Source organism: Suillus plorans (genome assembly GCF_016647745.1).
Source record: "Suillus plorans strain S12 chromosome Unknown HD556scaffold_18, whole genome shotgun sequence".
In the NCBI taxonomy this organism is placed as follows: Eukaryota; Fungi; Basidiomycota; class Agaricomycetes; order Boletales; family Suillaceae; genus Suillus; species Suillus plorans.
Genome location: NW_024537402.1, coordinates 233,310 through 261,134, shown reverse-complemented (window position 1 = coordinate 261,134; position 27,825 = coordinate 233,310). Strand labels below are relative to the sequence as shown.

Sequence of the window (27,825 nt, the reverse complement as noted above, 5' to 3'; positions counted from 1 at the left end):
TCACTGATGTTCTAATTATAGCACATCTTCCTTCCTCCAGAATCCTCCTGCAGCACCTCCCTCAAGCCTCACAGCCCTCTGCTGATCCTCTGGATACTTTATCTTCCTTGCCGACCTCGCCAGATGATCCTGTCCCAGGTATGTAGAGCTGTGCCTTAGTGAGTATTTGTTATATACTGATACTAGTAAGTCTGCAAATATAACCAGCTGTCCTAGTCTCCACCATTCTCCACACCATTCATGGCTGTTCGTGTGGCAGCCTAGGTCAGTTTCTGCCTTTTAACTCTTCCTACCTCATCCGTAAAACTGCTCAGGTCTTATGAGGCCCCAAAGGGCTTAACAAGACCGTACAAGCCTTCTACACCATGCACCCACAAGTCTTTCGAATTCAACGGCTGCTTGATGTACCACCAAGATCTTACCAAAGAGCTGAAGGAGATCGACGACCAAAAGATTTGGTGTGCAGGAAATGTTGTGTGGTCGCTGCACCCTAATGACAAGGCTGAGGCCCGACTCATGGGAGAGGTGAGTCATCTGTTCAAACTACTGTGTTCAACCAGGTTTGGCCTTATTTTCACTTTTGTGCTGCGTACACCATGCTGTGCCTATCTTCTGCAACAGCTGCACCCTCCCAGTACCTATCTACATACACTCATGTCATACCTCCCGATCCCTCTATAGACATGCATTTCAGGTCTGGGGTGTAGTATTTAGGCCTTGGAATGTCTCACCTTGTGCTCAGCGATAGGAAGTTTGGGTTAGAGTTGTTGGAACACGCTGGGGGGTGAAGGAATGGGTGTAGTGTGGTTGTGATCAGTGAGTGCTTGTGTTTTTGGTATCTTCACATCTAAATGGATGTGTATGTGCAGAAACGGAAGGCATCCACTGTGCAATCTGCAATATGTCATCAATTATCTTCAATTTCGTACTTTTGACATTTACGTTCAATAGCATGGATGTGCGTAAGGCTGCTAGGATTTGGAGTAGAATTTGAAGAAGTATCCGAATGGCACATGCGTGTGTCACGTTGGTTGTGTTTTGATGTGCGATCTTTCACTGTTTGATGTTCCTTCACTCCAATCCACCCATCACAGGCGTCTTCTTCCTCTTCGGTGCAGAAAGTGCTCGGCTACTATGTGTGAGCGGCATAAGAGTTCTTTCATCAGTCCAAAGCACTTAACTGGAAGTTTGTCAAGGTGGTACTTGGCAATCCTTTTGTCCTCAATTGACTGAACTCTATTTGTGAACCTGGTGGAGTTCTCATTCTCAGTGAGAGAGGGTATGTCAATGGTGCGGTACAAACACTCAAACCGCATGGGATCCTCAATATGGCAAACTGTTGCGCTGTATGAAGCTGGTGGGGCCTCCATGCCAACCACAATATACTTTAGAGGATACAAGAGTCAGGAGGGATGCGACAGTTGTTGACGCTGAAGGCTCAAAGTAGCTGGTGCATTGTCTCCTCTTGTGGATAACTCCCACAGCACCCAAGTGCCTCCACCACACCTTGCCACCTTCCTGTTATCTCCTGCTGCACAGTTGTGGACCTCTTCATCAATTGTTGGCTATGCTCTTGCTCTCATGGCAAGGAATGGGTAGGATGGTATTATCTGTAGACTGTAGTAGTAGAATACATGTTTTTGTAATAGCTACTTCTATATGATTTATACATTAGTATCTGCATGTAAATTCTGCTGACAGTAAGGTGATTAGATATGAGGCAGCAGGGAGCAGTGGCTTCAAACAATGCAGGAGAGCAAAGTTGTCGACGCAGTGAGATGAGTTTCAGTCCTAAGTGTTAAGAACGTGCTCAAAGGTCGGATCCAAAGGGCTTGGCTTCAGCTCGTGCGCTGCGCCCCTTACCCGAGTACATGTCCCTAACTTCCGAGGGCTATCAAACGATGTCCGAAGGTTTACCGGACGATGTCCGGAGTCCGATGTCCGATGCGCGGGAATTCCAGCGGACGTTCGGGAACAAGAGATAAGACTAATCTGGACGAAGTCCGAACTAGAAAGGAAACAGCGGAGGACTACCAAAGGTAGAGGCGGAGGTGATGAGTCTATAGGAGTCAATCCTAAGACGAGCAGAAGTCGACGAGAGAGAAACTCAAGTCGGACGGAGGAGAGAATGAGCAGAGTCTAAGATGATATTCGAACTGAGGAAACTACAGAGACTGTACAGGGTTTATATACTACTGAGGACATAACGGAGAACAGTAAGTGCAGTGCGAGGCTATGTAAAGCTATGGAGAAAACATATGGGACGACTATCACTAGTCTATCGGAACTTAGTAAAATGAAGATGGAAATGAATAAGGGACGGAAAATAAAGTGTACTAACTGATAAGGGAAATACCAAAGGGATAAGGCACGGAAGTTAGACGTGGGTCGGATCCGGACAATACATAGAAGTTGGCCGGATCCGGAAATCCAGAAATGATGAGTGTGATAGGTCCGGACCCAGAACACGGGATATGACACTAAGGCTACTAGCCAGCCTCAAACTCTTGAAAGGTAAATGTCCATAACACTGTATTTTGCAGTGTCCTGGGTCATTTGCCTTACAATGATACTTGATGATGGTCTTGTGATATATAGGGACTGCTATGATGTTATTTCAGACCATTCAAGGTGCTACTATCATTAATACTCAGTTCACAATCAATGTTTTATGTTTTGGTTGGAGTTTTATTTGGCATCTGATTGGCTGCTTAAGCTTCTTAAGAGCATCTCCAGATGCTCATGAGATGCTCTTGAGTCCTAACTTGGTCAAAACTTAGTAGTACCTAGCTTCTCAACTTGATCTACAAACTTCTACATATGATTCACAAACAATTCACGTCAAATTCATGTCAAATTCATGTCGTATTGTGAGTCGCATGATTGATTTGTGTACTGGACTCAACATGGGTTGTATGTCCTATGTGCTTCTGAATCTATGTACTCCCTTCAACGGGGTTGCAGGAGTGCCCTGCACTGGTTATGTCTACATCCAACCTCTCAATAGGCCAACACCTACCTTCAAGCACCTCTTGCACAACACCCATGCCACCTATAGCCACTCATATGCATAAGGATAAGATTGAGGCAAGTGTACAGTCCATACTGCAGGTCATCCTTACCACCTCATTCAGGTGGTGTCTTCACAGGTACTTCAAGTCACCAAGCCCATTGGGGTGCCTGGTCGCTGGTGACATTTCAGCCCTATCGTCCTGCTGCTCCATTTCAACAATGAGCATGTTCACATCCATGATGCACCCTCAAAGTGCACCAATCAGTCTAGGTAATTTTTTTAATCTGCCAATGTGTATTTACATCTTTTTATGCAGACTTCTTCTACAGCTGCCATCACAGTCTGAATAACACACCCAACCGCGCCTAACCGCATCCAACTGTGCCCAACCACACCCTCTGGCATCACCCTGCACTGCTCGCACACTAACAGCCCTCCAAAATCACACTCAAGTGTTACCCTGTGTGCTCTTTTCTTCTTTTTAGCTTGCACCTTCTCGCTATTCTAACCATAGTGCTATATCATGCATCCACAGCTCCATTTTACGCACCATTCGTGGTCGTACATGTCTTCCAAATATACCCTCCTTCTTGCCCATTCCTGTTTGACTTCAGCAACCTCCAAAGCTGAGTTGTATTCTATTTTAAGTTTGAGGCATGAGGACTTAGATAGAATTAAGTGTATGTGGCGACATGGACCTTTGTGTTTCCCACCTTCTTGCTTTGTACTACCACGTTAGTACTTGCAACCCCTCCACTCATTCGATGACTCTCCCATTGCGTCGCATTCTTTCTTACTTGATAAGAATTAACTTTTTTATTTCAATATGCTGAGAATCTGGAACGATCCAAATCTTAACATATGCCCAGACTACGTATCAGAAGTATTCGCCAATATTCAAGCGCAACTAGTCAATGACAACACAACCAAAGCTCAGGTCATGCAATTGCTCCACAACATCTGGGAAGCCAACAATAATGCTATCAAGGTGTTATGGCAACAGCAAGTCGACAATGACAGAGAACAGCAAGAGCATCTTCGGAGGGTAAATGAAGACGAGCAAGAGAGACTTAATCAAGAGAAGGTTGAGGAGCAGGAAACAGCATGCAAAGAGGAAAAGAAGAAAAACAAGCACAAGTTTCTTCCAATCCTAGAAACCGGCATACCGGACGATCTGACCATCACACCATGCTCCTACGTGTTGAGGAAGTTAGACAACGGCGAGTATGTGGAGCTCTGGTACTTCACTAATGATGGCCTAGATGAAGCCAAGCAGAAGAAAACTGTCAACAATGACACTATGATTCTCTCGACATTGGCGGATGGTTCGACAGCTTGGGTCTCGTCAGCATCCATGAGGAGTGCTCGTGCAGTGGTGAATGACGAAAATCTACCCTTTGAGGAGTTCTGCCAAGCTTGTCCGCGCTTCCTAACAGCGATAGAGGAAGCGGAATGGCCACAAGACAGAGTAAGGATGATGGCACGATTCTGGATGAACATCCAGGTTCACCAGTTTCACTCATTGAGGGATCCCATAGCCCAGAAATCGCTGCTGGTTTATCAATCAGAACAACGTAAACACTGGCACATAGTGGTCAAATCCTCAGTTGGTCCTTACGACCTATCTCTTGTCAATGAGAAGGTCCTAAAGGACATGTGAGAAAGGGTATATTGGGACGAGCGCAACAAGAGGGATAACGAAAGAGACTACAAGGTCAGAATTTGCTCAAGATAACACAGAGTACTTATTCTAATCAATTTTTGACATATCATTCTCAAACATCGAATGGTTGACGATACATCGGTTTTATTGCACACGCTGCGTAATTCGCGCTGCACTTACATGCTGTAGAGACTGACATCTCTGTGGCCTCGTAGAGGTCTAATTTCCGATGTGTGTCGAATGCTAATCATTACCCGAATCATTCCCTATCATATCCGACTCAATATGCACCGAACCCGAAAATCATCGGACATTGGACATCGCACTTCGCACTTTGGACGTTGGACATTGGACTATCGGATGTCGCATTGGACTATCGGATATCGTGCCCACTCGTCCTACCTATGTCCTGTGTCCCTTTGCTAGCCCCACTAGGTGCATAGTTACTTGTTTTCCCATCGCTAACATTGTAGACCACATTATTACATGTCTGCAGCACCTCATGTCTTATTACATAGGACATCGGACCCGAAATTATTGCGCTACTACTTTCGCCTATATGGTTCTGGACTTCTACATATCTACATAAATATTGGACTCCCCATAGCATTACCATCATCCAAGTAGAGGAGAGCCGTTCTCCGACGCTTAGGGGTCAAACCCGATATTTCGTAGTTCTTAGTTGACATTGCGAATATCATTGTTCCTTCACCGCCCGTATCAGTCATTGTTATTATTGCGCATACCTCTCGCTTTCCCGATGCTTGCTATAGTGTTACTATTAGTTTCCAACAACCCGAACCCGAACCCGAACCCGATAACCCGAAACCCCAAAAACATCGGACCCGACGCTTTTTGCATCGGACATCATAATTATACCTTCGGACATTGTTTCCCGCGCTTGTACTATTAACCCCACATCACTCACTGACCCCCAAAACTATTCCCAGACCGCAGACCCCTGGGTCGAACGCACTTGTCTCACCAAGTATAGCAGACTAGGCAGTGCAAGACCACAACATAAAGATATCAGTTTGGAGCCATCTTTGTATAGCCCCACTCTGTGTTGTATTCCTACATCGGCCTCAAGGTTCAATGAGACCATGAGGCACACACTATCACACTCTCCCAGCACGCATACATTGATACTATCCTTGAACGTTTCAACCTTACCAATGCCAACATCTCACACACGCCCATGGAAACTGGCACCACTCTCTCAGATGCTCACTCGCCAGCCACTCATTCGCAGGCCGAGGTGATGAAAAATGTCCCTTACCAACGCGCAATAGGATCTCTGATGAACGCAGCTACAAGCACACGACCAGACATTGCGTTCAGTATAGCAACCTTGTCGCAGTTCATGCGCAATCCTGGCATAGCCCATTGGGAGGCTGCCAAATGGGTGTTTAGGTATTTGAAGGGAACAGCTGACTATGGGATCACCCTGGGTGGTGGTGGAGGCGGTCTGGAAGCTTATGCAGATGCTGATTGGGCATCACAGGCTCATTGTCACTCTGTCTCAGGGTACATCATCATACTTAATGGTGGTCCGGTCGTGTGGAGTGCATGCAAGCAGCCTCTCATTGCTCTCTCTACGGCAGAGGCAGAGTACATCACCCTGACGACAGTAGGCCGTTGTAGAGACTTGTGCCTCACATTGTGTGATATGGCAGTTTTCACTAGGGAGTACATGGCACGAACTTGTAGCATCACTGTTAAGACCATGCACAAAGGGTAGGACTGATTCCAAGGGGCTTGGCTTCAGCTCGTGCGCTGCGCCCCTTACCCGAGTATGTGCCCTTAACTTCAGAATGAAGTCCGGAGAAAGCCCAGTGAAGTCCGAAGGACTTCCGGAGGAGCGTGGGAAACTTCGGAAGGACTTTCCGGACGAGTGCGAGAAACTTCCGGATGAGTGCGGGAAAGTTCCGGAGGAACTTCCAGAAATTACGATGGAGTTTCATCCTGACGGGGATATGTGTAATGGCTACTCAGGACAAGTCCTGAGTAGAAGCAAACAGAGGAAAGGCTGCAAGGACAAAGTCCGAAGCAGAATAGGTCCGGAGGACCGCGGGAAAGTTCCGGAGGAACTTCCGGAAACTTGGAGGAATGGTGGATCGGAGGAGCAGAGGAGCAGAGCTCCGGCCTAGGGAATTCCTCCCTAGGCCTGAGATGGATAATGACTAAGTCAGAGGACTAGAACTGTTACGAGGACTTAGTGTGAAGACTAGTGCGAGGACTAATATGTGTATGATATTCAGACTGAGGAAACTACAGAGACTGTACAGGGTTTATATACTACTGAGGACATAACGGAGAACAGTAAGTGCAGTGCGAGGCTATGTAAAGCTATGGAGAAAACATATGGGACGACTATCACTAGTCTATCGGAACTTAGTAAAATGAAGATGGAAATGAATAAGGGACGGAAAATAAAGTGTACTAACTGATAAGGGAAATACCAAAGGGATAAGGCACGGAAGTTAGACGCGGGTCGGATCCGGACAATACATAGAAGTTGGCCGGATCTGGAAATCCAGAAATGATGAGTGTGATAGGTCCGGACCCGGAACGTGGGATATGACAGGAACATACAAAGGGAAAAGGCAAGGAAGATAGACGTGGGTCGGATCCGGATGTTCGGAAGTCCGGAGACAGGTGATTACCATAAGGGGATGGGCGCTGATTTAAGGTTTGGGTTCGGACATGACAGATAGGTCGGATCCGGAGATCCGGAGATCCGGAGATGTGGATATCAGATCTGGCATCCAGATATCAGATGCAGGAGTACAGGGATCCGGACGGATAGAGGATTGGGTCTGGAGACATGGACAGGAGGTCCGGAGGTCCGGATGAGGCGTGGGAACGTCGTCGGATGTTGGTCCGGAATGCGGGATATGACAATCACTCTGCATGATATCTGCAGCTATTCCTATATGAGGCGCAGCTTTCCTGTGCAACGCGCAACATGCACACACACTTCCCGCGCTTCGCGATGTATATGCGCGTGCGCTTTCCCGCGCTTGAGCGCCCTATAGCGCCAGCCATCCGGAAGCATCCATCCACTGTCCACCAAGTTCTCTAGTGCGTGTATTTCCATTTGCCCTTATTTGCATATCATACCACCTTTATTCTTATCATGGACCCTTACTTACATATATCTTTACATACCTCACTCGGTAGCACTTCGGCTCCGCATGACAGTGCTTAGGCGCCGTATATAAGCGCCAGCAGTACATAATATTACTCAACTAACTCACTTTCCACTTTACCTCCCACTTACCCACTTACTACCTAGCAGAATATAGTAGCAATCTATTCCTTGGCACCTCGCACTCACATCTCTGGTCTTGCATCATATCACCACTTAAGCAAACTCAATCTTACTCTCTCATTTCTGCTCACGCGCGTGTGCGCTTCCCGTGCCTTGCGCACACCTTCGCTTTCCCGCACCTTGCACGCGCCTTCACTTCCTGCGCCTTGCGCGCACCTGCGCTTTCCCGTGCTTCGCATCAGCCAACCAGCAGCGCCTACTTCTAGATCCTTGCTGCACTCGCTTCCCCTTTAGGGTCGAACCAGGCAATACTGTCATATTGAAGCTTCAAAGTGTGTGATAAGAGACACACCTTGAAGCATAATGTGTCTAGTTCCTTGACATCTGCAGCTTGATGCTTCATGAAGCATCAAGCCTTTGTGTCTCTGCCTTGAAGCTTCATGCTTTCCCTTGGGCAGGTACACCCCTTCCTGGCTTCTTTGCGTCTCTGCGCTGAAGCTTCACACTTTCCCACAATGCTTCCGTTCTTTAGTTTCACCCTTTTTGAGCAGGTACGCCCCTTCCCGGCTCTCTATGCTGAAGCTTCACGCTTTCTCATGACATTTAAGATCTTTAGTTTCACCCTTTTTGAGCAGGTACACCCCTTCCCGGTGTCTTAATTCCTTCCTGGCTTGCCCTCTTGGCTTCTTCCTTTGGTCTTGCCCTTTTTGAGCAGGTACGCGCCCCTTCCCGGCTTCTTTGCACCTCTGCGCTGAAGCTTCAGACTTTCTCACGATGTTTCTGATATTCGATTTCACCCTTTTGAGCAGGTACGTGCCCTTCCCGGCGTCTTAATTCCTTCCTGGCTTGCCCTCTTGGCTTCTTCCTTTGGTCTTGCCCTTTTTGAGCAGGTACGCGCCCCTTCCCGGTGAAGGTGAGGAATCTTGACTGTGGGTGAAAACACTAAAAGAAGGGGGCTCTACAGCAAGACCTGGATACGAGAATACAACTCGACCCAAAGGACAGCTACTGAGAGAAGTTCCTCGTGAATAAGGTGGAGGGAAACTCTGTCAACTAGATGGGCGCTGGTAGGCGCGAGAAGATAATGCGCACGAAGGCGCACGTGAGTGATGCGAGGGCGCGTGAGATGCGAGGGGCACGCGCATATGCGGAAGCGCACTTATGAGTGATAAGGGATGTGGTTTCAAGTATAGTGGAGACACGAGCTGTAGCAGATGGAGAAGTATAATCTGATTTCAAGTACTAAGGTGCACTATACAACTTGCAGTATACTGAGATAAATGGGGGGAAAAGTAGTAACCGAAGTAAAAAGAACTTCCCTCTATTTAAGAAGGGAGATAGCACTATGCGGTGCTTCCAAGCGCGGTACCAAACCGAGTAACCATATCAACTCTAAATATAATCTAAAGTCTAAGATAGACTTTCTGTATGTAAGCGCGAGGATCGGACCGAGTGCACGTCAATTCAGTGAAAGAGATAAGAATAACGCTGTAGAGACTCATGCCTCTCATTGCATGATATGGCAGTATTCACTAGGGAGTACATAGCACGAACTTGTAGCATCACTCTGTGTGCTATCCACAGCTATTCCCTTACGAGGCGCAGCTTTCCCATGCAAGGCGCAGCATGCGCACACGACTTCCCGCGCTTTACTATGTATACGCGCGCGCGCTTTCCCGCGCTTGAGTGCCCTATAGCGCCAGCCATTTGGAAGCATCCATCCACTGTCCACCAAGTTCTCTAGTGCGTATGTTTCCATTTCTCTTATCTGTGTATCGTTCCACCTTTATTTTGGACCCTTACTTACATATAGCTTTACATACCTTACTCGGTAGCGCTTCGGCTCCGCGTGACAGCGCTTAGGCGCCGTATATAAGCGCCAGCATTACATACTATTACGGACTTTTCCGACTTTCAACTGGACCTCCCACTTACCCATCTACTACCTAGCAGAATATAGTTGCAATCTATTCCTTGGCACCTCGCTCTTGCATCTCTTGTCTTGCATCATATCACCACTTAAGCAAACTCACACTTACTCTCACTTGTTTCCGCTCACGCGCGCGCGCGCTTCCCGCGCCTCGCGCGTACCTTCGCTTTCCCACGCCTCGCGCGCACCTGCGCGCTTTCTCGCGCTTCGCATCAGCCGACCAGTAGCGCCTTCGGCGCGCACTACTAGATCCTTGCTGCACTCGCTTCCCCTTTAGGGTCGAATGCACTTGTCGTCTCAGGTATAGCAGACTAGGCAACGCATGACCTTACAACATTTTCAGATACAGTCAGGAGCATCATTTGTTCCTCTCTGTATTGTTGTTTCTACAACGCACCAGTAAATCAGTGAGGACATAGGACGGACGGATGGACGGGTAGGCGCAAGAAGACCTAAGGGGAGGCGCACGGACGCGCACGGAAGCGCGCGAGTGCGTATGACTGATCCTTCGGATAAGAGCTGGAATATGTAAGGAATATGTGGTTCATAGGGCCGTATGTCCGGCATTGAGAGGCACGAGTCTCTACACCAGCTTCTTTGCACCTCTGCGCTGAAGCTTCAGACTTTCTCACAATGTTTTCTATATTCGATTTCACCCTTTTAAGCAGGTACGCGCCCTTCCCAGCGTCTTAATTCCTTCCTGGCTTGCCCTCTTGGCTTCTTCCTTTGGTCTCGCCCTTTTTGAGCAGGTGCGTGACCCTTCCCGGCTTCTTTGCACCTCTGAAGCTTCACACTTTCTCATGATGTTTCCTTGATGCCGAGTAAGTCCGTGATGCCGAACGAGGGATTGAGATTTGCCACTTACTATTACTTGAAATTTTACTAAGTCCTGTCTGTAGTAGTATGTACAAATGTGTATACAGAGCTGTGCGAATCAAAATTTTGCCAAGTCCCACTAGTATATCCAGTGCTGCACATATGACTTACAATGAAATAGCGCTGTGTGCACGAAATTTTCACTAAGTCTAACATATCCAGAGAATTGCAGCAAGAAGTCAATGTGCATTAATGAGTCAATGGTGCCCTAAGGGTTATCACAATACATGCAGTATGGTATGGAGTGATATAATGAACGCATTACTACAATATCTTGATGGGTAGGCAACTCAGGTGCCGGATTTGCATTTCCTGTTCATAAAATTAGCGCCATCCAACAACCACAGGAAGAGCACATACTTCTTTTGAATAGTGTTCTCAGCATCGCCTGTTCACAGTCTCTTCGCGCTCTCACCTATCATGTTTGCTTGTGCCATGCGTGTGGACTCGTGGCGAACCCTACCTGTCTTTCGAAGAGGAATATTGACTGAGGAGTTAGTAGAAGGTTGAATGGGTGCTGTTCGCGGACGCCTCTGCTTGATACATCTCTCACCACCCTCACTATCCCTCACAACACCCTGGTCTATGGCCACATGCTCGTCTTCTTCGGCTTGTACTTCAACTTGTACAGTAGGTGCGTTCGTGGTAGTTGTTTCCATGGCGGCGAGTTCTATAGCATTCCCCTGGACCATAGCAGCAGGGTGAACATGAGAGGTAGCTGCTGCGGTAGGTGCATCCATAGTAATGAGGTCAACATCGGTGACAGCTGTGAGTGCCGTGAGTTGGCCTGCAGCGGCGGCGGGACGAATGACAGAGTCATCAGAGAGAAGGTCAGTTGCTATGGGGTGAGGAACTGGGATTTCCGGTGGATTGATGCTGGATGTGATACCAGGGGTGGGGAAAGAACAGCCATTGAAGTTGAACGTTGGCAGTATGGTCAAAGGTGCGGTAGGAGATGTTGTCAGGGTCGAAGTCCTCGTTGGATTCCAAAGCTCGGACTCCTTCCTCCACGATGTGATGAGAGTATCAGGCAGTAAGGTGGTAGGTAGCAATGATGTTGATGGAAATGCGGGGAGTGTGGGTGTTTGAGGCCGAGGTCCTGGTGGTGAGGGTTGTTGGCTGAGAAGGCTGGCATCAAAAACCCAAGAGTACGGGTCGTCAAATCCCTGCAAGCTGAGACGTGAGGGCCCTGGCAAGTCGAAGGGCAACAGGTCCTCAGGCACTCCAGGTGATGAGAGAGCTACCTGCAATGAGGTACTCGCATCCAACATCGGTGGAGCCATGGTCTCTTCTTGTTCCGCAGGGGGCACATAGTCTAATGCGCGCTTCTTCCTGTCATCCTCAGCTGTACACTACATTAGCAGATGACTCTTTACATAAACGAATCAAATACATACTGAAAACTGTCCCAAGATAACTCAAGTATGGGTTGAGATGTTTGTCCGTAAAATTTGAAGTCGCCTGCTTCCACGTAAGGCCGGATTGATTCACACCCGTGTGGTAGCTAAAAATGATCAGTGTTAGGAATAATAAATGTACATATCAAATTATACATACCTCGATACATTAAGCATGCTGCCAAGGCGAGGATCAGGGCCTCCACCAATAACTGTCCACTCCCAACCTGTTAGCTGTCTTACTGCATCAAAAAATTGCGATATTGGGCCGATACAGTCTTCTAGTGCCCTGATATAGTGTACACTGTAAGTTGAGACATGGAGACACACAATTTTTGCTTACTTTGCATACTGCGCATTGGTAGTAGGTGAAGTTCTGGTTGCAGTAGCTTCGGAAACCATGGCAGAAGCCTTAGCTTCACGTTCTTCGGCAGCCTTTGCCCTGCACAATGACTGAATTTCTGGCGGTGCAGCCTCGTATGCCACTGAAGGTACAACAATTCAGAGAGTGAGTCTGAACAATGTTGGGTCTTGCAGAACCTAGCTGCTATTTGACCCTAAAGGGTTTCTGGACCAGGCTCAAGGCTCAGAGGAGAGGAAATATCATGAAAAACTGCTGAAGACTCAGACTCATACTGATAACTGGTGAAAAGATAACTTGCTTATGTAAGCTACAAAGGTGCCAACATAAGGTAAGGTAAAAACAGTCTCTACAAGCCCAGCCAGAAATGAATCCCTACACCACCTTCGTCGACTCCCTGATTGCCATCAATTTCTTGTTCTTAGTCATGAGCAACCCAGACTCGATTTTCTCCTTAATCTGCGACCGTACAGTAGTGTCGTAATTCATCTTCGAAAATATTTCCACCTCGGTGTGAACCCGAGTTCCTTTGGCCTTGTTGCCAATCATCTTGGTAATCAATTTCATCAGTGAGTTGAGTTGCGACCGACCACCCTTGCGAGATCTATAATTGAACCAGTTCTTGAGTTGCTGTTTTTGAAATAAGCATTTTTTCAATTAAAAATCAAATTCATCATTGTGAAATCTATTAACCTTCTTACGCGCATCGACTGCCTTTGCCAGTTCCACGTTCTCGACCTCACTGAGCTGTGCCAGCGTCTTGTCTGGGTATAGCACATCAATTTTGGGCCATCGATTTAAGAATTCTACGCTAACGGTGGGCCAGAAGTTCAACAAAGTACCCTGAAGTTGCTGTTTCAGGAACTCGCTGAATTGAGACTCTAAGTAATCCTGTTGTTCGGCGCTGGTCCATTGGGTTCCAACCATCTGTCATAATGGTAGCGTGATCAATGACAGCATATTGCTAGGCGTGTGTCATCGCTTACTTCGTCTTTTTTGGTCTGGGTCCGGTTAATCGGCTGGAAGGCTTTAAAGTGCCGTAATTGATCACAGCATATCAGTAGGATTTTAAACGTTGCTTACTTTTTTTTGCTTTCGGTTGGCAGATTTTTGGGCAGTTGTAGGTGCGTCTGACCAAACTAAACATACAGTCGAGCCTTCATTAAGGTTCAGCCATCGACAAGGGACCAATCATGTTCCTCTATTCCTATAGTACATTGGATCGGAGTTAAATTTCGCACTATATATATAATCTATGACAAAGTCCAAAATGAAAAGCTACCGCCCTCACCCCCATTTAGTAGCTATACGACATCGATCGTTGGTTCATTTTCAAATGAGTGATTCCAATAATAACACTTGTACAGTCTGCGTCCAGCAGTGTGCTCCATCCTCAGTGGAGCCACTAACTTTCACCATCAATGAGCTCGCTGCCGCTCTGCAACTCATCAGGGACCAGGATAGTGGGTAAACTCTAATTCTGTTCCTTGACACTCACTGTTTGATTATTCATACAGAAATCTTTCAAGCACACGACAATTCCACTGTGGAACCACCCTCTCCTCTTACTGCCAATGATTGCCCTGCTTGTGTTTTGCATGCACACTGCCGCCAGTGTTATGTTTGCAATGCTCAAATTCTTGACGAACCTCCTGAATATAAGTCTGAGCCTGGTACCGCTGGTGAGTTCTTTGCTCTTCCCTAAGCTCTGATTCTATTTTTTTTTTGATTTTTAGCACATAAACCCGCCATGCAAAACAATGGCTCATCTCCTAGCAGTGCTATTATAGTAGATTGAGCGGAGGATGGGATCATCTGGCCCGGATTTATTGTGTAGTGGCATCTGTACATATTGTCACGGTAGATCGAATATGTTCGGGCTGTTTTGAATTTGATCGTGTCACTCTCCAAACTCAAATATGTTCTGACATTCTGAAGTTCACATGGCGCATTCTCCTTCAAATTGAATGCTTGCAACGCGGACCTTTGACTTTGAGTATACTGACTCGATGTTTTCTTTAACTGTCCCGAAGTGTCCGTGCTCGCGGAATTCAAATAGTTGTGAGCACAAATTAAAATCAGTTGTTTGATCATATCTGTATGTGCTTGCAACGCGGAATATTGACTGACTCGATGTTTTCTTTAACTGTCCCGAAGTGTCCGTGCGTGCGGAATTCAAAGCACGTACTATTATATTCAAGTAAGTCACATGTGCAATATGATACACTTCGAAGTTCCTAACGATTTTTCGCTACTTTCCAACGGCACTTACTCTCTATCCACACATTGCACTCATCACTACTTTCTTACTCTCTATCCACGCATTGCACTCATCGCTACTTTCCAACAGCACTTACTCTCCATCCACACATTGTATATTCAAGTAAGTCACATGCGCAATCTGATACACTTCGAAGTTCCTAATGATTCATCGCTACTTTCCAATGGCACTTACTCTCTATCCACACCAATCCACTGCATAGCTTCACATGCCGTCTAAGTACAAAAGTGAACAACAGCGCCTTGAGGCTCGACGACAATCAAAGCAAAGGTACTATGAAAGGTATGTTTTCCTTATCATCAGTCAATATGGATTGTGTCTCATGTCTTTATAGGCACAAGCTAGACGAACACTTGAAATCTTGTGGCCGCTGGTGTAAAGGTCTTGGAGCCACAAAGGTATGCATATATTCTATACCTCACAAACGGCACAGCTAACAAGCAACTCAGGCTACTCAACAACTTTTATTAAATTTAGACTGCCTATGGCTCAACCTAGGGTATTGGCCAGGTCCTTCCCAATATGCAGTCCTTGAGTTCGTTCGTGAAGCTGATAATGAAGGATGGCATGCTGTGAGACCGCGTTGTGAAGGAATGTTGGTAGAGGCACAGGAGCTTCTTTCCGAAGCTCGCGAGCTGCTCGCAAGTTCGCTGCAGGTGGATGGTGCATGTACAGAGTATCTTCTTACATCTTCTGCAGCTGCTGTTGATGCTGTGGAATTGCACTGTGATGCATTGGAAGAAGGACTGACATTGATGGATGACAGTATAGACAAATACTTCGAGTGTCTCCAGCATGACCGACTTGTGTGGCAGAAGCAAGGCGGAAGGCATTAAAGTGAATCACATTTTCTTTAGATAATATTCTATCCATATTTTGAATTTTGGATTTTTATATTTAGCCATCTACGCTCCATGTCGCCATCAATCACGTGAGTAGTATGATGCCCTTGAAGCTTGAAACTCACAACTACAAACTGCCATCATGGGTGGTGGCAAACGTCGACGTGAAATGGATAAACTAAAGAGAGACTTCAATAGCAATATCCACGCTCAGCAAGCAGAAGCACAGCGAGCACATCAGAAAGCACGCTGTCAAGCTTCGTCCTCATCTCATGTGGCCAACGACCACGAACTTTATCATAAGCACTCTTGCTTCTCTCGAACCGCTTCAGGCAGGATCTCCACTGAAACAGAATTTTTCCATGTATCTGAAAGTACTGTCGCGCACACCTCACATGCACTTCCATTGGCCTCCGAGACGCTCATGGGGGAATTCAACTTCGATTTTGACTCATGTACACCTGACGGCGACTTCAATGATCCTGCATATGAGAACCACTTGGCTGAAACTACTCTGGTGCCTAAGAAGTGTGTAAGGCCAATAGGTGTACAGTAATTTCTAATTGTACAATGTTCTTGTTTAATTCGAATTGGACAGGATCGTGCCATGGCTCAGTGGGTAAAGGAGCAAGAGAAATATCTTATGGAGGTTATTAGACTCGAAGGCCGCGGTGATTATACTTCCCATGAGGCTTGTCATGGACATTGTGAATGTACCTTTGAGCCAGAGGATCATTGCAAGGACTGTTTTGGTACTGAACTGTACTGTAAGGATTGCACGGTGGAGAGGCATCACGATAATCTGCTGCACAGGATTGAGGTACGTAGCCTAAATCGTCTATCTTTTAAGTGCGCTAACTGTTGTTTTAGTGCTGGAATGGCGATTACTTCGAGGACACTACTCTCAAACATCTTGGACTCTGAATTCAGCTTGGCCATGCAGTTGGTGAACGGTGCTTCAATCAATCCAGGGCATTCGACGACGACTTTGTGATTCTGGACATTGATCGTGTTCATGAGGTCGCATTGGATTTTTGCGGGTGCTCATATGCACAAAGTCACACAACTCAAATTCTTCGAGCCCGCTTGTACCCTGCAACATGCTCTGAACCCAAATCAGCTGCCACATTTCGACTTCTCCAACACTTTCAGATATTGACCTTCGAGTCAAAAGCATCCGCATTCGAATATTGGCAAACACTCGTTCGTCTTACTGATAACACAGGAATCAAGCCCTGCAAAGTAAGCATGTCGTGTGTCTATGGCAATTGGACTTGCTAACGTTGAATCAATAGGATTGCTATGAAAGCTTGTTGCGCATGATCAAACAATGGCGGAACATCACACTTCTAAAATGTTTTGGCCGAGGTCATGATCCTGCCGGTGTTGATACCACTGAACCTGGAGCGTGCACAGTACTTTGTCCCGCCTGCCCTCACCCTGGCAAGAACTTACCCAAAGACTGGAAAATGGTGTCCCCTGACAAGCAATGGCTATATGCACAATATTTTGCCATCGACGCAAACTTTCGGTTGGTACGGAAAAATGTGTCCTCCGATAGTGTCGACCCTGGTTTGAGTAAAGGGTGGGCTTATTTTGTCGAGGAGACCAGCTTCAAACTATTCCTGAAGGATGTCGGAAAGGTCTCACAAAAGGTATGCGAGCATTTTTGTTTTATATCGTTATCACTGACAGAACAATTTAGAAAAGCACTTGCATCAGTCACAACGCCGTGAACCTCGCTGAAACAAAGAGCTCACAAGGGCTGGCTGCGACAGGAGCAGGGACTGTGGACTGCTCTCGTCACAACTTCAAGCGGCCATGTGGAGTGGGAGATCTTCAATGAGGTGAAAAGTACATATTTGATTATATAATCTTTCTGCATAACTTAAAACTTCGAATCAGATATATGAATATGGACTATCTCTTTTTCTTGACCGTGCAGCACTCCGGCGAAGTCATTGTACTTAACGTATCTTACGACATTGCCTGTCAGTGGAGCAAAAATCTTTGGGACCGCATGTCAAAATACCCGTCGCATCTACACTTCGAGTGTGACGGAAAGACGACGACTTTCCTTGTTCCCAAATTTCACTTGCCGGCCCATATCAGCACCTGTCAGATATCATTTTCGCACAACCTTATCAAGGGTATGGGACGCACAGATGGCGAGGCTCCAGAATGAGGATGGGCCAACATTAATCCTGTCGCTATGAGCACGCTGTAGAAACAACAATACTGTGAGGAACAAATGAATGCTCCAGACTGTATCTGTAAATGTTGTGAGGTCGCGCGTTGCCTAGTCTGCTATACTTGAGACGACAAGTGCGTTCGACCCTAAAGGGGAAGCGAGTGCAGCAAGGATCTGGTAGTAGGCACTGAAGGCGCTACTGGTTGGCCAATGCGAAGCGCGGGAAAGCGCGCAGGTGCGTGCGAGGCGCGGGAAAGCGAAGGTACGTGCGCGTGAGCGGAAACAAGTGAGAGTAAGTGTGAGTTTGCTTAAGTGGTGATATGATGCAAGACAAGAGATGCGAGTGCGAGGTACCAAGGAATTGATTGCAACTATACTCTGCTAGGTAGTAAGTGGGTGAATGGGAGGTAGAGTCTAAGTTCCAAAGTTTTCAATAGTATGTAATGCTGGCGCTTATATACGGCGCCTAAGCGCTGTCACGCGGAGCCGAAGCGCTACCGAGTAAGGTATGTAAAGCTATATGTAAGTAAGGGTCCATGATATAAATAAAGGTGGGATGATATGTAAATAAGGGAAATGGAAATACACGCACTAGAGAGCTTGGTGGACAGTGGATGGATGCTTCCGGAAGGCTGGCGCTATAGGGCGATCAAGCGCGGGAAAGCGCGCGCGCGTATACATTGTAAAGCGCGGGAAAGGTGCGCGCATGCTGCGCCTTGCGCGGGAAAGCTGCAGATAGCACACAGAGTGATGCTGCAAGTTCGTGCAATGAACTCTCTAGTGAAAAGTGCCATATCACACCATGAGAGGCATGAGTCTCTACAACGCGGGAGATGGGTCCTGGTGCACGCAGAGATACCCTTGACGACCATTTTGGTTACTATAATTGGAAAAAGGTGACTAACTCCGGTATGTATTCATTGTCTCAGCGCAGCAGACCATGAAAATAATGGCCTACAGGTATCAGCTTATTGAGTAAGATAAAGACCGCAATCCCCGAGCGTGAACAACACCAACACGACTTTGACGAGTTCAACCATGTGCTAAGCGAAGAACGACCGAGTGAAGTAGTTCAGTGGCAAGAAGTTGTTGAAAACTGGGAGTCTGACCATTCGAGCAAAAATCTGTTTGAGATAACGACTGTCTGTAAGTGACTCGCTCTGTACGCTAGGGTTGAAGACTGACCACATATAGCTATGACGCTGGCTGCCGTGCATCTCAAACTATCTCAACAGGAAGCAGATGACCTCGAAAATGGATTCAACAATTCATTGCATGCGGATATCTCACCCAGTGTACTGATATCATCTGGAATCGACCTCGAAGAACAACAGTAAATATTTGAAATTCATTTTTTTTAATGGCTTCTAATGGATGATCTATAGATACCGCTGTAGAAACAACAATACAGAGAGGAACAAAACAATGCTCCAGACTGTATCTGTAAATGTTGTAAGGTCGCGTGTTGCCTAGTCTGCTATACTTGAGACGACAAGTGCGTTCGACCCTAAAGGGGAAGCAAGTGCAGCAAGGATCTAGTAGTGCGTGCTGAAGGCGCTACTGGTCGGCTGATGCAAAGCGCGATAAAGCGCGCAGGTGCGCGCGAGGCGTGGGAAAGCGAAGGTACGCGCGTGAGCGGAAACAAGTGAGAGTAAGTGTGAGTTTGCTTAAGTGGTGATATGATGCAAGACAAGAGATGCGAGTGCGAGGTACCAAGGAATTGATTGCAACTATACTCTGCTAGGTAGTAAGTGGGTGAATGGGAGGTAGAGTCTAAGTTCCAAAGTTTTCAATAGTATGTAATGCTGGCGCTTATATACGGCGCCTAAGCGCTGTCACGCGGAGCCGAAGCGCTACCGAGTAAGGTATGTAAAGCTATATGTAAGTAAGGGTCCAAAATAAAGGTGGAACGATACACAGATAAGAGAAATGGAAACATACGCACTAGAGAACTTGGTGGACAGTGGATGGATGCTTCCAAATGGCTGGCGCTATAGGGCGCTCAAGCGCGGGAAAGCGCGCGTGTATATACATCGCGAAGCGCGGGAATGGTGCGCGCATGGCGCGCGTTGCGCGGGAAAGCTGTGCCTCATATAGGGATAGCTGCAGATAGCACACAGAATGGTGCTGCAAGTTCGTGCAATGAACTCCCTAGTGAAAAGTGCCATATCACACCATGAGAGGCATGAGTCTCTACACCGCCTACAACAAGATCTGGCCACTCTCAGTACCCATCCGATGGATCTGCAATTGACGAAGCTGCAGGAACGCTCAAATGCACTCCTGCGGAAGGTAGAGCAGTGGTGCAACATTCAGTTGCTCTACATGCCTGCAGTCGGCCGTCTTCGTGCAGTTGAAACTGCAAATGCACAGTCCGTCCGTGAGGAGAAGGCACATGAAGTCACACTTTGGCTTCCATCGAAAGTCAAGGACACTGCTGAGTCATGCGAGGAGCCGCTTTGCGCTTATGAGTGGGAGCTATGGCGTGCACAGGCACATGAAGCTCTGGATGACCTTCGCCGACAACTTCGGCTTCACACTCACCTCTACAAATTCAAGGACGCGCACATCCGTGGCCAACGGGCTAATACCAGAGCATCCACGGTGCTTAACCGAGTGGAGCAGACCATGAAAACTGCGGTTGCACGGTATCACAGAGCCTGGTCAGCCATCAAGACACTATCCGTGGTCCTGAGCAAGCCAAATTGGGAAGTAGAGTTGCCGGAGTTACGACTGGCTGATATTCGGGGGATGGCAGAGGGAGAAACGGGGCAATCCGAAGGCACGTGTACCTTATCCTGGATCTGGAAGGCCCGTGGTGTGGCTGGAGTTGGTGAAGACGGCGGAGCTGTCTTATCTGAAGGTATGTGTCCTCGTCCGTGACAGGCATGAAACATTGACCTGATCCCTCAAATAGGATTGCGCATCGAGTGGTGCAAGTCTCAGGTGCAAGCTAACCGATGGACCGAAGAAGTAGAGCTCCTGCAAGAGGAGATGCGCCGTGTAGCTGACTTTCTTTCCTGGCATGCAGGGTGGTGGGAGGAGCAAGCGAATTGGAGGAATGTCCTAGCCGCACCCGAACAGGAGGGTATCAAGGGATACGCGAAACGCCAGGCTGCTCTTCAGAGGGCTATGTGTGACAGGTTCCAGGAGATGTGGAGTATTGTTCCAGCTCTTCTCCAGTCCCCGTCACCTGCTATGGAATCCCCCACGTCGTAGGGAGCTTTTGTATATTTTTTGTTTGTATTGCATGTTAATTAAATATTGCCATATTCATCTTACTTGTTCCTGGTACTGTGAACGGCGGAGAGGTACCGAGCATCAACGATGGAGAGGCGCATCAACGACGGAGAAGCACCAACAATGGCATATTGTTTGTTCCTGGTACCATGAATGGCGGAGAGGTACCAACAACGACGAAGAAGCACCAACGATGGAATCGGGTGCAGATCATGGGTAGCTCGCGAGAATGGCCGAGGTAGGGCGGTCCTCAGGCTTGATGCTTCACAGTCACTCTTGTTTGATGCTTCACGGTCAAAGGTTTAGAGCATTTTGTGCATCAAGGTCTGTCTCTAATCTGATACTTTCAAGCTTCAACACTACAGGTACAGGTGGTCGAACGCACTTGTCATCTCAAGTATAGCAGACTAGGCAATGTGCGACCTCACAACATTTATAGATACAGTCAGGAGCATCATTTGTTCCTCTCAGTATTGTTGTTTCTACACCGTGAACTACTCTACCTTCAACTCCTCCTCGAGGAGCTCTACGATGTGCCCGATGAAGGTACAACAATTCAGATGGTGAGTCTGAACAATGTTGGGTCTTGCAGAACCTAGCTGCTATTTGACCCTAAAGGGTTTCTGGACCAGGCTCAAGGCTCAGAGGAGAAGAAATATCATGAAAACTTGCTGAGTACTCTGACTCATACTGGTAACTGGTGAAAAGATAACTTGCTTATGTAAGCTACAAAAGTGCCAACATAAGGTAAGGTAAAAACAGTCTCTACAAGCCCAGCCAGAAATGAATCCCTACACCGAACTCCCCATGCCTATACACTGCAACAATCAAGCAGCCATAGCTCTCACCAACAACAACAAATTCCACTCCTGAACCAAGCACATCGACCTTTGTTACCATTTCGTCAGGACGCACGTCAAAAATGGAGTGTTTGAGCTTATTAATTGTCCTACACACAACAACGTCGCCAACGCCTTCATGAAGGCCTTTTTTTTTTAAAAAAAAAATCCAATTTCTGTCCTTTGCAGATGTAATCTATGTAGGACATTACTATCTAGTCTATGGGACCCCCAGTGTCCCTTTCGCATCTGCAGGTGCACGGATGCCCTGATATGAGGTGTGCCCCCATCAGTCCACCATTCCCGCCAGCCGTTTTAGCTGCGCCACCTTGTTGATGAGACGACTTTTGAAGGTGTTTACATCATTTGTTTAACTATTGTATGTGACGTCTGGACACGTACTCAGTTGCCGGAGGCACGGGTACAGGAATCGGGAGGGGTGCAAACATGTGGATTGTGGCGGCCGATGTGTTCTTCGGCTATCAATGGACGTGTTTGGCTGATGCCGCTTCTTTTGCTGGTGATTCCGTGTATGTGAGTGGGGTTGTTTTATGGTACAGGGTGTTGATACAGGGTTTTGTACAGGATGGTGACAATGGGTGTTGGTACATGCTGTGGGGTATGGACATGAGGGTGTGCTGAACTCTGAGCGCTATGCTGACGATCTGTGTTTCTGCTAGGGGACTATCTGTCACGAAGGCCTTGCCTAGCCCATGCCTGCAGAAGCTATGTGGCCTCATGAGCCTCGATCACGTTCGAGGGGGAGTGTTGAAGTCCAAAGCTGAGCCAGAAGAGACGTGGAAGTGAGTGACATCAGACCAGGTACGAACACATTGAGCGTCGTCATTTCAGACTTATATGTTTTCTCTCCAACTTTTACCATATGATAACAGGCAATACTGTCATTTTAATGCATCAAAACAGGCTAAGTAGCCTAGTTTTGTGATGCATCAAGCTTGCTCATTGCGTTGTAGGGATTCATTTCTGGCTGGGCTTGTAGAGACTGTTTTTACCTTACCTTATGTTGGCACTTTTGTAGCTTACATAAGCAAGTTATCTTTTCACCAGTTATCAGTATGAGTCTGAGTCTTCAGCAGTTTTTCATGATATTTCCTCTCCTCTGAGCCTTGAGCCTGGTCCAGAAACCCTTTAGGGTCAAATAGCAGCTAGGTTCTGCAAGACCCAACATTGTTCAGACTCACTCTCTGAATTGTAGTACCTTCAACTGGAGCCCACTGCGAGGGTTTCTTGTGTTTCTAGGCTCTCTAAGCTCACCAATCATCCCCCAAATTCGCCTATTATCCAACCACAGTCATTCATTACCAGCTTCTCCCACAATTCCCACTTTTCAGCATCTTGTCCTCCTCACCAGCGCACTGATAGGTGTTTTTCCCACGCGGTGTTCGAGCGGATCTCTCGCAAACTTAGGGTCGTATTCCCCACGTCCGTCCGATCATTTTGAGCCCTGGTTCATCGAATTTGGAGCAGTAGTTGTGGAGTTATTGAGTTTTTGGTGTTTTTGAGAAGTTGAGGGGAGATAAGGGTTTTCTGGGTGCTCAAAGGCCTGTCTCATCTAGCTCTTTTGGCCATTTACCATCCCTCAGTGGCTCTGTCCATTGCCCCAATCCGCTTTTTGATAGGACCAGCCCTTGTTGCCCTGCATCATACCCCTTCCTCCTCCTCCCTCTTGCACCTCCGCACTTTTTCGCACTTTCACCAGCCCATTTTGCATCGGAACCCCATAGACCCTATACCCGTTTTGAAGCCCTCGTTCATGGCTTTCATTCGCGCATATCCGCGCCTTCGCGCGCTCAGCTGTTCGCTAGCTATCCGCATTTTCGCGTTCCCTCCATTTGTTTCGCCCCATTTTTTGCGTTTTCTTTATATCTCGTCGCCCTGTGATCGCGCGCCCATCGCCTTAGGCGCGTTCTGACCGCATTTTTCCGCGCTTTCCATCCGTCCGATCCGATTTCCGATACGCCCACCCGCGCCCTCGCTACTCGCCGTTTTCGCTATTTTCGCATGTTTTCACCATTTCCTTCATATCTCCCTCAGTTCTTCACCAAACCTAGTCGACCCTATACTCATTTCGAAGCCCCCGTTCGGCTCTTTCGATCCGTCTACTTCCCATCGTCATCCGCGCAACCACCACTTCGCATTTTATCGTTTTTTATCGTTTTACCAGTCCCCCAGTACTGATGCGGTTCGCCTGGCACAAGAGATGTCAGGGAAAACAGGTGCTGGGGTCATCGTTTTATTGGATTGCCCTGACCCTCACTCACTGGCGCAGTTTACCTGGCATACGCGTCATGGAAACAAAAGGTGTTTGAGGACCCCCAGGTTAGTAGTTTTCTTAGTTTAGCTTAGCTTTGGTTTGCATAGGTAGATGACTGGGGACTAGTGTTGCCGCGAAGCGAACTGAAGCGAATTGAAGTGGAAATTTGACACACTTCGGTAGACTTCGTTGTCAACGAAGTTATTCGAAGTGCACTTCGAAGTACTTCGCGAAGTCAAGCAGAATAGATTACTAATCATATGTAGCTACCTACAGCATAATCTAAGACAGAGATTGGTTTTCGTTTTCGTTCACGAGCAGCTGCGCAAGTTCATCGAGCTTGCCTGCTGCCATGAGCTCATCTATGGCATTCCTAGATACTGGCCCTGAAATATTATAATCTACTTCTTCTGCAACGAGGTGGGATGTGAAATTCAACCGGTCTTGCTTGTAAGAGAACTTGAGTATTTGTAGAGCTTCGAGAACTGCTGGTGAGAGGTTGGCACGCCGATCTGTGCATGTCTCTTTGCTAGATGAGAAGACTCGTTCGGAAGGGACAGATGAAGCCTGCGCGGGAAGACCATCCATTGCGACACGGAAAAGCAGCGGGAATATATGTTCTTTTTGCTACAAAATATATTATATTCATTCAATGGATAGTTGAAAAAATAAAATCGTGCACGCACCTCCCAAAAACGAACAATGTCAGCTGTGCGTTCAGCCGTGGCATCAAGAAGCGCTGCTTCTTCATAGCGCTGCATTTCTCGCTCAGCATCTTTCCTGTCTTCCTCTAAATCTCGTTGTGCTTGCTCTTCCAGCGTAAGTGTCGGAGTTGACTGGCCAAATGTCAAGGAACGATTTGGTGCGGCAGTTAAGGTTGTGGTTGACAATGAAGTTGTTGAACGTCGAACACTCGTGTTGATTTTCGTCAAGCGCCCAAATCCTGCCATCAATGATCGCGCAGCCACAGACGTAGAACTGTCAGCGGAGTAAGGGAGCTGTAATGCTGATATGCACGGTGTAGGTACTCTTTCCCGTTCCAAGCGCATTGCTGTACGGTATGATGTCATCTGTAAATCAGACATCAGTGCTACCATTGCAAAAGACAATGAAAATTGAACATACCGCTTCTAATGTCCATTCCCGTGCCTTTCTCACATCATTCTCGTCCCAGTGAACCTTCATCCATTCAAGTTTCAAGCTCGGATTGATAGCTATCTAAAGTTCAGTAAAATTCCAGACACGAAAAGAATCTTGAGCGGACTCATTGCTAGTGCATAGATTCGTGTTTTCCTGGCTTGATGAATGTAATTAGTTAGCTTGTCAAGGCCGATTCCGATATAATGGGCAAGTTCCCAAATGGTTCCCTTCAGCTCGGTCCATTTTGTCTGCAGGAGTTCATATGCAGGAAGGGCCATTGACAGGGTCGGAGTACGCTCACTTGCAAGTAGCTCTTGAGCTGCGTGAGGGACTTCAATAATCTGGTGAATGTCCAACAGGAGCAGTCGAGTCTTGCAGGACACCTGCATCTTGCTGCATTAGGATTGGTGGTGTCGAAGCAGGTTGTGCAGGGCCCCACATCTGCTGCAACAGCTCAACGTGTTGCATGGGCATCATATACTGGGCATAGTGATTACCAGGAGGTACATGCAGGGGCGGAGAGAGGTTTCGCAAAGTCTCGAAAGAACCATGTGGTGTTGTTAATGGCGAAACTGATGGACCATGACTGTTTGTAGGCTGTGCGGCTGAGTGCGAAGGAAACTGTGACCGACTACTAGGAAGAAAACCTGCTGTTGAATGGTACATGGGAGTAGAGAATTTTTTGTTTCGAGACACGGACAGTGAGAGCCTACTTTTAGTCTTTAGGGCATAAATTTTGATTCCGTTGTGGAGCCGACTTGGCGAATGTTCGAGATCATGCACGAAAAGCTTATATTGAATGTACATAGTATGTACAGTGATGTCTTATGATTGAAATATGATAGAGACAGGGGGCACATAGAGGTCTTCAGACGTGCAGTGATGATGATTAATCTATGTGATAACTTCGATTCACCTCTCGAAGTGGACGAAGTGGCACTTCAACTGACTTCGGAACAACGAAGTCAACCAAATTCTCACGTTTTCGAAGTGAAGTGAAGTTACCTCGAAGTCACTTCGCTTCGGCGGCAACACTACTGGGGACAGTCATGATTCAAAGTTCCCATGAGATGTAGGGATTCATTTCTGGCTGGGCTTGTAGAGACTGTTTTTACCTTACCTTATGTTGGCACTTTTGTAGCTTACATAAGCAAGTTATCTTTTCACCAGTTATCAGTATGAGTCTGAGTCTTCAGCAGTTTTTCATGATATTTCCTCTCCTCTGAGCCTTGAGCCTGGTCCAGAAACCCTTTAGGGTCAAATAGCAGCTAGGTTCTGCAAGACCCAACATTGTTCAGACTCACTCTCTGAATAGTTGTACCTTCAGCGTGATGCATCATTAATGCATCAGGGATCTGACAGTTATGCATCATCCATCCGGTACATATTTGGGCTGCGCCGTCCATATTTAGCACTCGTCCATCCATATTCAGCGCGCTGTACCTATATATACCTTGCTCCCCGGCAATATTTTGCTTCTGGTAGTACCCTGTAGTACCTTGCTCCCGGTAGTACCTTGTTCCTGGTGGTACCTTGCTTACCTACTCAAATCTTCGGTGTCCGGTTACTCAGTATTCAGTTTGGTAGGCCTCTTGCCGTTCCTACTCGAATCCTTTGGCGTCCAGCCACTCAGCATCCATTTTAGTAGGTCTCTTGCTGTCCTAGTTGTCCTTTCATATTAGTAATAGGGCAGGTCCCATCAATGATGCAATTTTTGAGCTGTGAATTTGCTAAGTCCCCAACTCCGTCATTCCACCAAGGTTTTCCGTTTGAATTCACTAAGTCCTCAACTCTGCCATTCTGCCAAGGTTTTTTGTCTCGTACGTCACACAGTACATCACAATTAAGTTGCTATACCATACATATTTTTAACAATGAAGTTATATTGCAGAGTGCAGCACAATATTTAGTACAGTGTGCAATGAATGGAACATTGTTACAGAAGCAGAGACGAGGCACATGCACCGCTGGAGGGTCTAGGACCCAGGACGAGACGGCAGGAAGAAGAATCAAACAGTCTGTGTTACTCAATGTTTGATGTTCGAGTTATGGTCCTACCATGGTAGGACCATAACTCGAACATCAAACAACTACTAGTAATAGACTATGTACTGGTAATTCTTGTGGCCTTGTGCTTATGTATAGGCGAAATGGGATTATTATCAATGACTTTTGGTCTGAGTTAGATTTTAGAGTAATGCTAACGAGCCGGTACATGTTTTCAGTCCTATCAACTGATAGAGTCCAATTTAGACGAACCGGTCTCTTGAGTCTCAACTTGAACCATCCCGTCAGTTACGGTCACTCGAAATTCTAATACATGTATGTGAATTTCATCTACTACACAATCATTAACATATACTAATTCTGTTACAGTGAACTCTGAATAGCTCTGAATCATATTTATGAGCCTTTCACACATAATTCAACGATGTACAACTGTTATGGTCCGACTAAGGTCAACTAGGTGTGTTTTTCATTCTGATATATTTTATCTGTCATT

General features: G+C 46.9%; 6 protein-coding genes across 6 annotated transcripts; 5 read left to right on the top strand and 1 right to left on the bottom strand.

The window, feature by feature from the left end:
• Nucleotides 1-402: 402 nt before the first annotated feature.
• HD556DRAFT_1306883 (uncharacterized protein) lies at nt 403-1,142 on the top strand (the record flags this gene model as incomplete). Its single annotated transcript, XM_041299969.1, has 5 exons — nt 403-525; nt 561-694; nt 791-816; nt 870-958; nt 1,095-1,142. The coding sequence occupies 5 exons, from the start codon at nt 403-405 to the stop codon at nt 1,140-1,142; spliced, it is 420 nt and encodes a 139-aa protein (XP_041162048.1).
• Nucleotides 1,143-3,839: 2,697 nt separating this feature from the next.
• HD556DRAFT_1234065 (uncharacterized protein) lies at nt 3,840-4,673 on the top strand (the record flags this gene model as incomplete). The annotated part of the gene is made up of 1 exon (XM_041297639.1): nt 3,840-4,673. One exon carries the CDS (start codon nt 3,840-3,842, stop codon nt 4,671-4,673), a length of 834 nt encoding a protein of 277 aa, XP_041162047.1.
• A 10,330-nt stretch (nt 4,674-15,003) lies between these two features.
• Nucleotides 15,004-17,483, top strand: HD556DRAFT_1306879 (uncharacterized protein; the record flags this gene model as incomplete). Its single annotated transcript, XM_041299968.1, has 10 exons — nt 15,004-15,077; nt 15,130-15,193; nt 15,294-15,330; nt 15,387-15,560; nt 15,697-15,726; nt 15,970-16,169; nt 16,236-16,457; nt 16,568-16,879; nt 16,933-17,292; nt 17,343-17,483. 10 exons carry the CDS (start codon nt 15,004-15,006, stop codon nt 17,481-17,483), a joined length of 1,614 nt encoding a protein of 537 aa, XP_041162046.1.
• A 1,178-nt stretch (nt 17,484-18,661) lies between these two features.
• Nucleotides 18,662-19,165, top strand: HD556DRAFT_1441369 (uncharacterized protein; the record flags this gene model as incomplete). The annotated part of the gene is made up of 3 exons (XM_041306285.1): nt 18,662-18,737; nt 18,789-18,974; nt 19,023-19,165. 3 exons carry the CDS (start codon nt 18,662-18,664, stop codon nt 19,163-19,165), a joined length of 405 nt encoding a protein of 134 aa, XP_041162045.1.
• Nucleotides 19,166-19,970: 805 nt separating this feature from the next.
• HD556DRAFT_1441368 (uncharacterized protein) lies at nt 19,971-21,047 on the top strand (the record flags this gene model as incomplete). Its single annotated transcript, XM_041306284.1, has 2 exons — nt 19,971-20,691; nt 20,746-21,047. The coding sequence occupies 2 exons, from the start codon at nt 19,971-19,973 to the stop codon at nt 21,045-21,047; spliced, it is 1,023 nt and encodes a 340-aa protein (XP_041162044.1).
• A 3,417-nt stretch (nt 21,048-24,464) lies between these two features.
• On the bottom strand, nt 24,465-25,711 carry HD556DRAFT_1535349 (uncharacterized protein; the record flags this gene model as incomplete). Its single annotated transcript, XM_041309595.1, has 5 exons — nt 24,465-24,568; nt 24,779-24,809; nt 24,869-25,252; nt 25,308-25,396; nt 25,447-25,711. 5 exons carry the CDS (start codon nt 25,709-25,711, stop codon nt 24,465-24,467), a joined length of 873 nt encoding a protein of 290 aa, XP_041162043.1.
• Nucleotides 25,712-27,825: the final 2,114 nt, after the last annotated feature.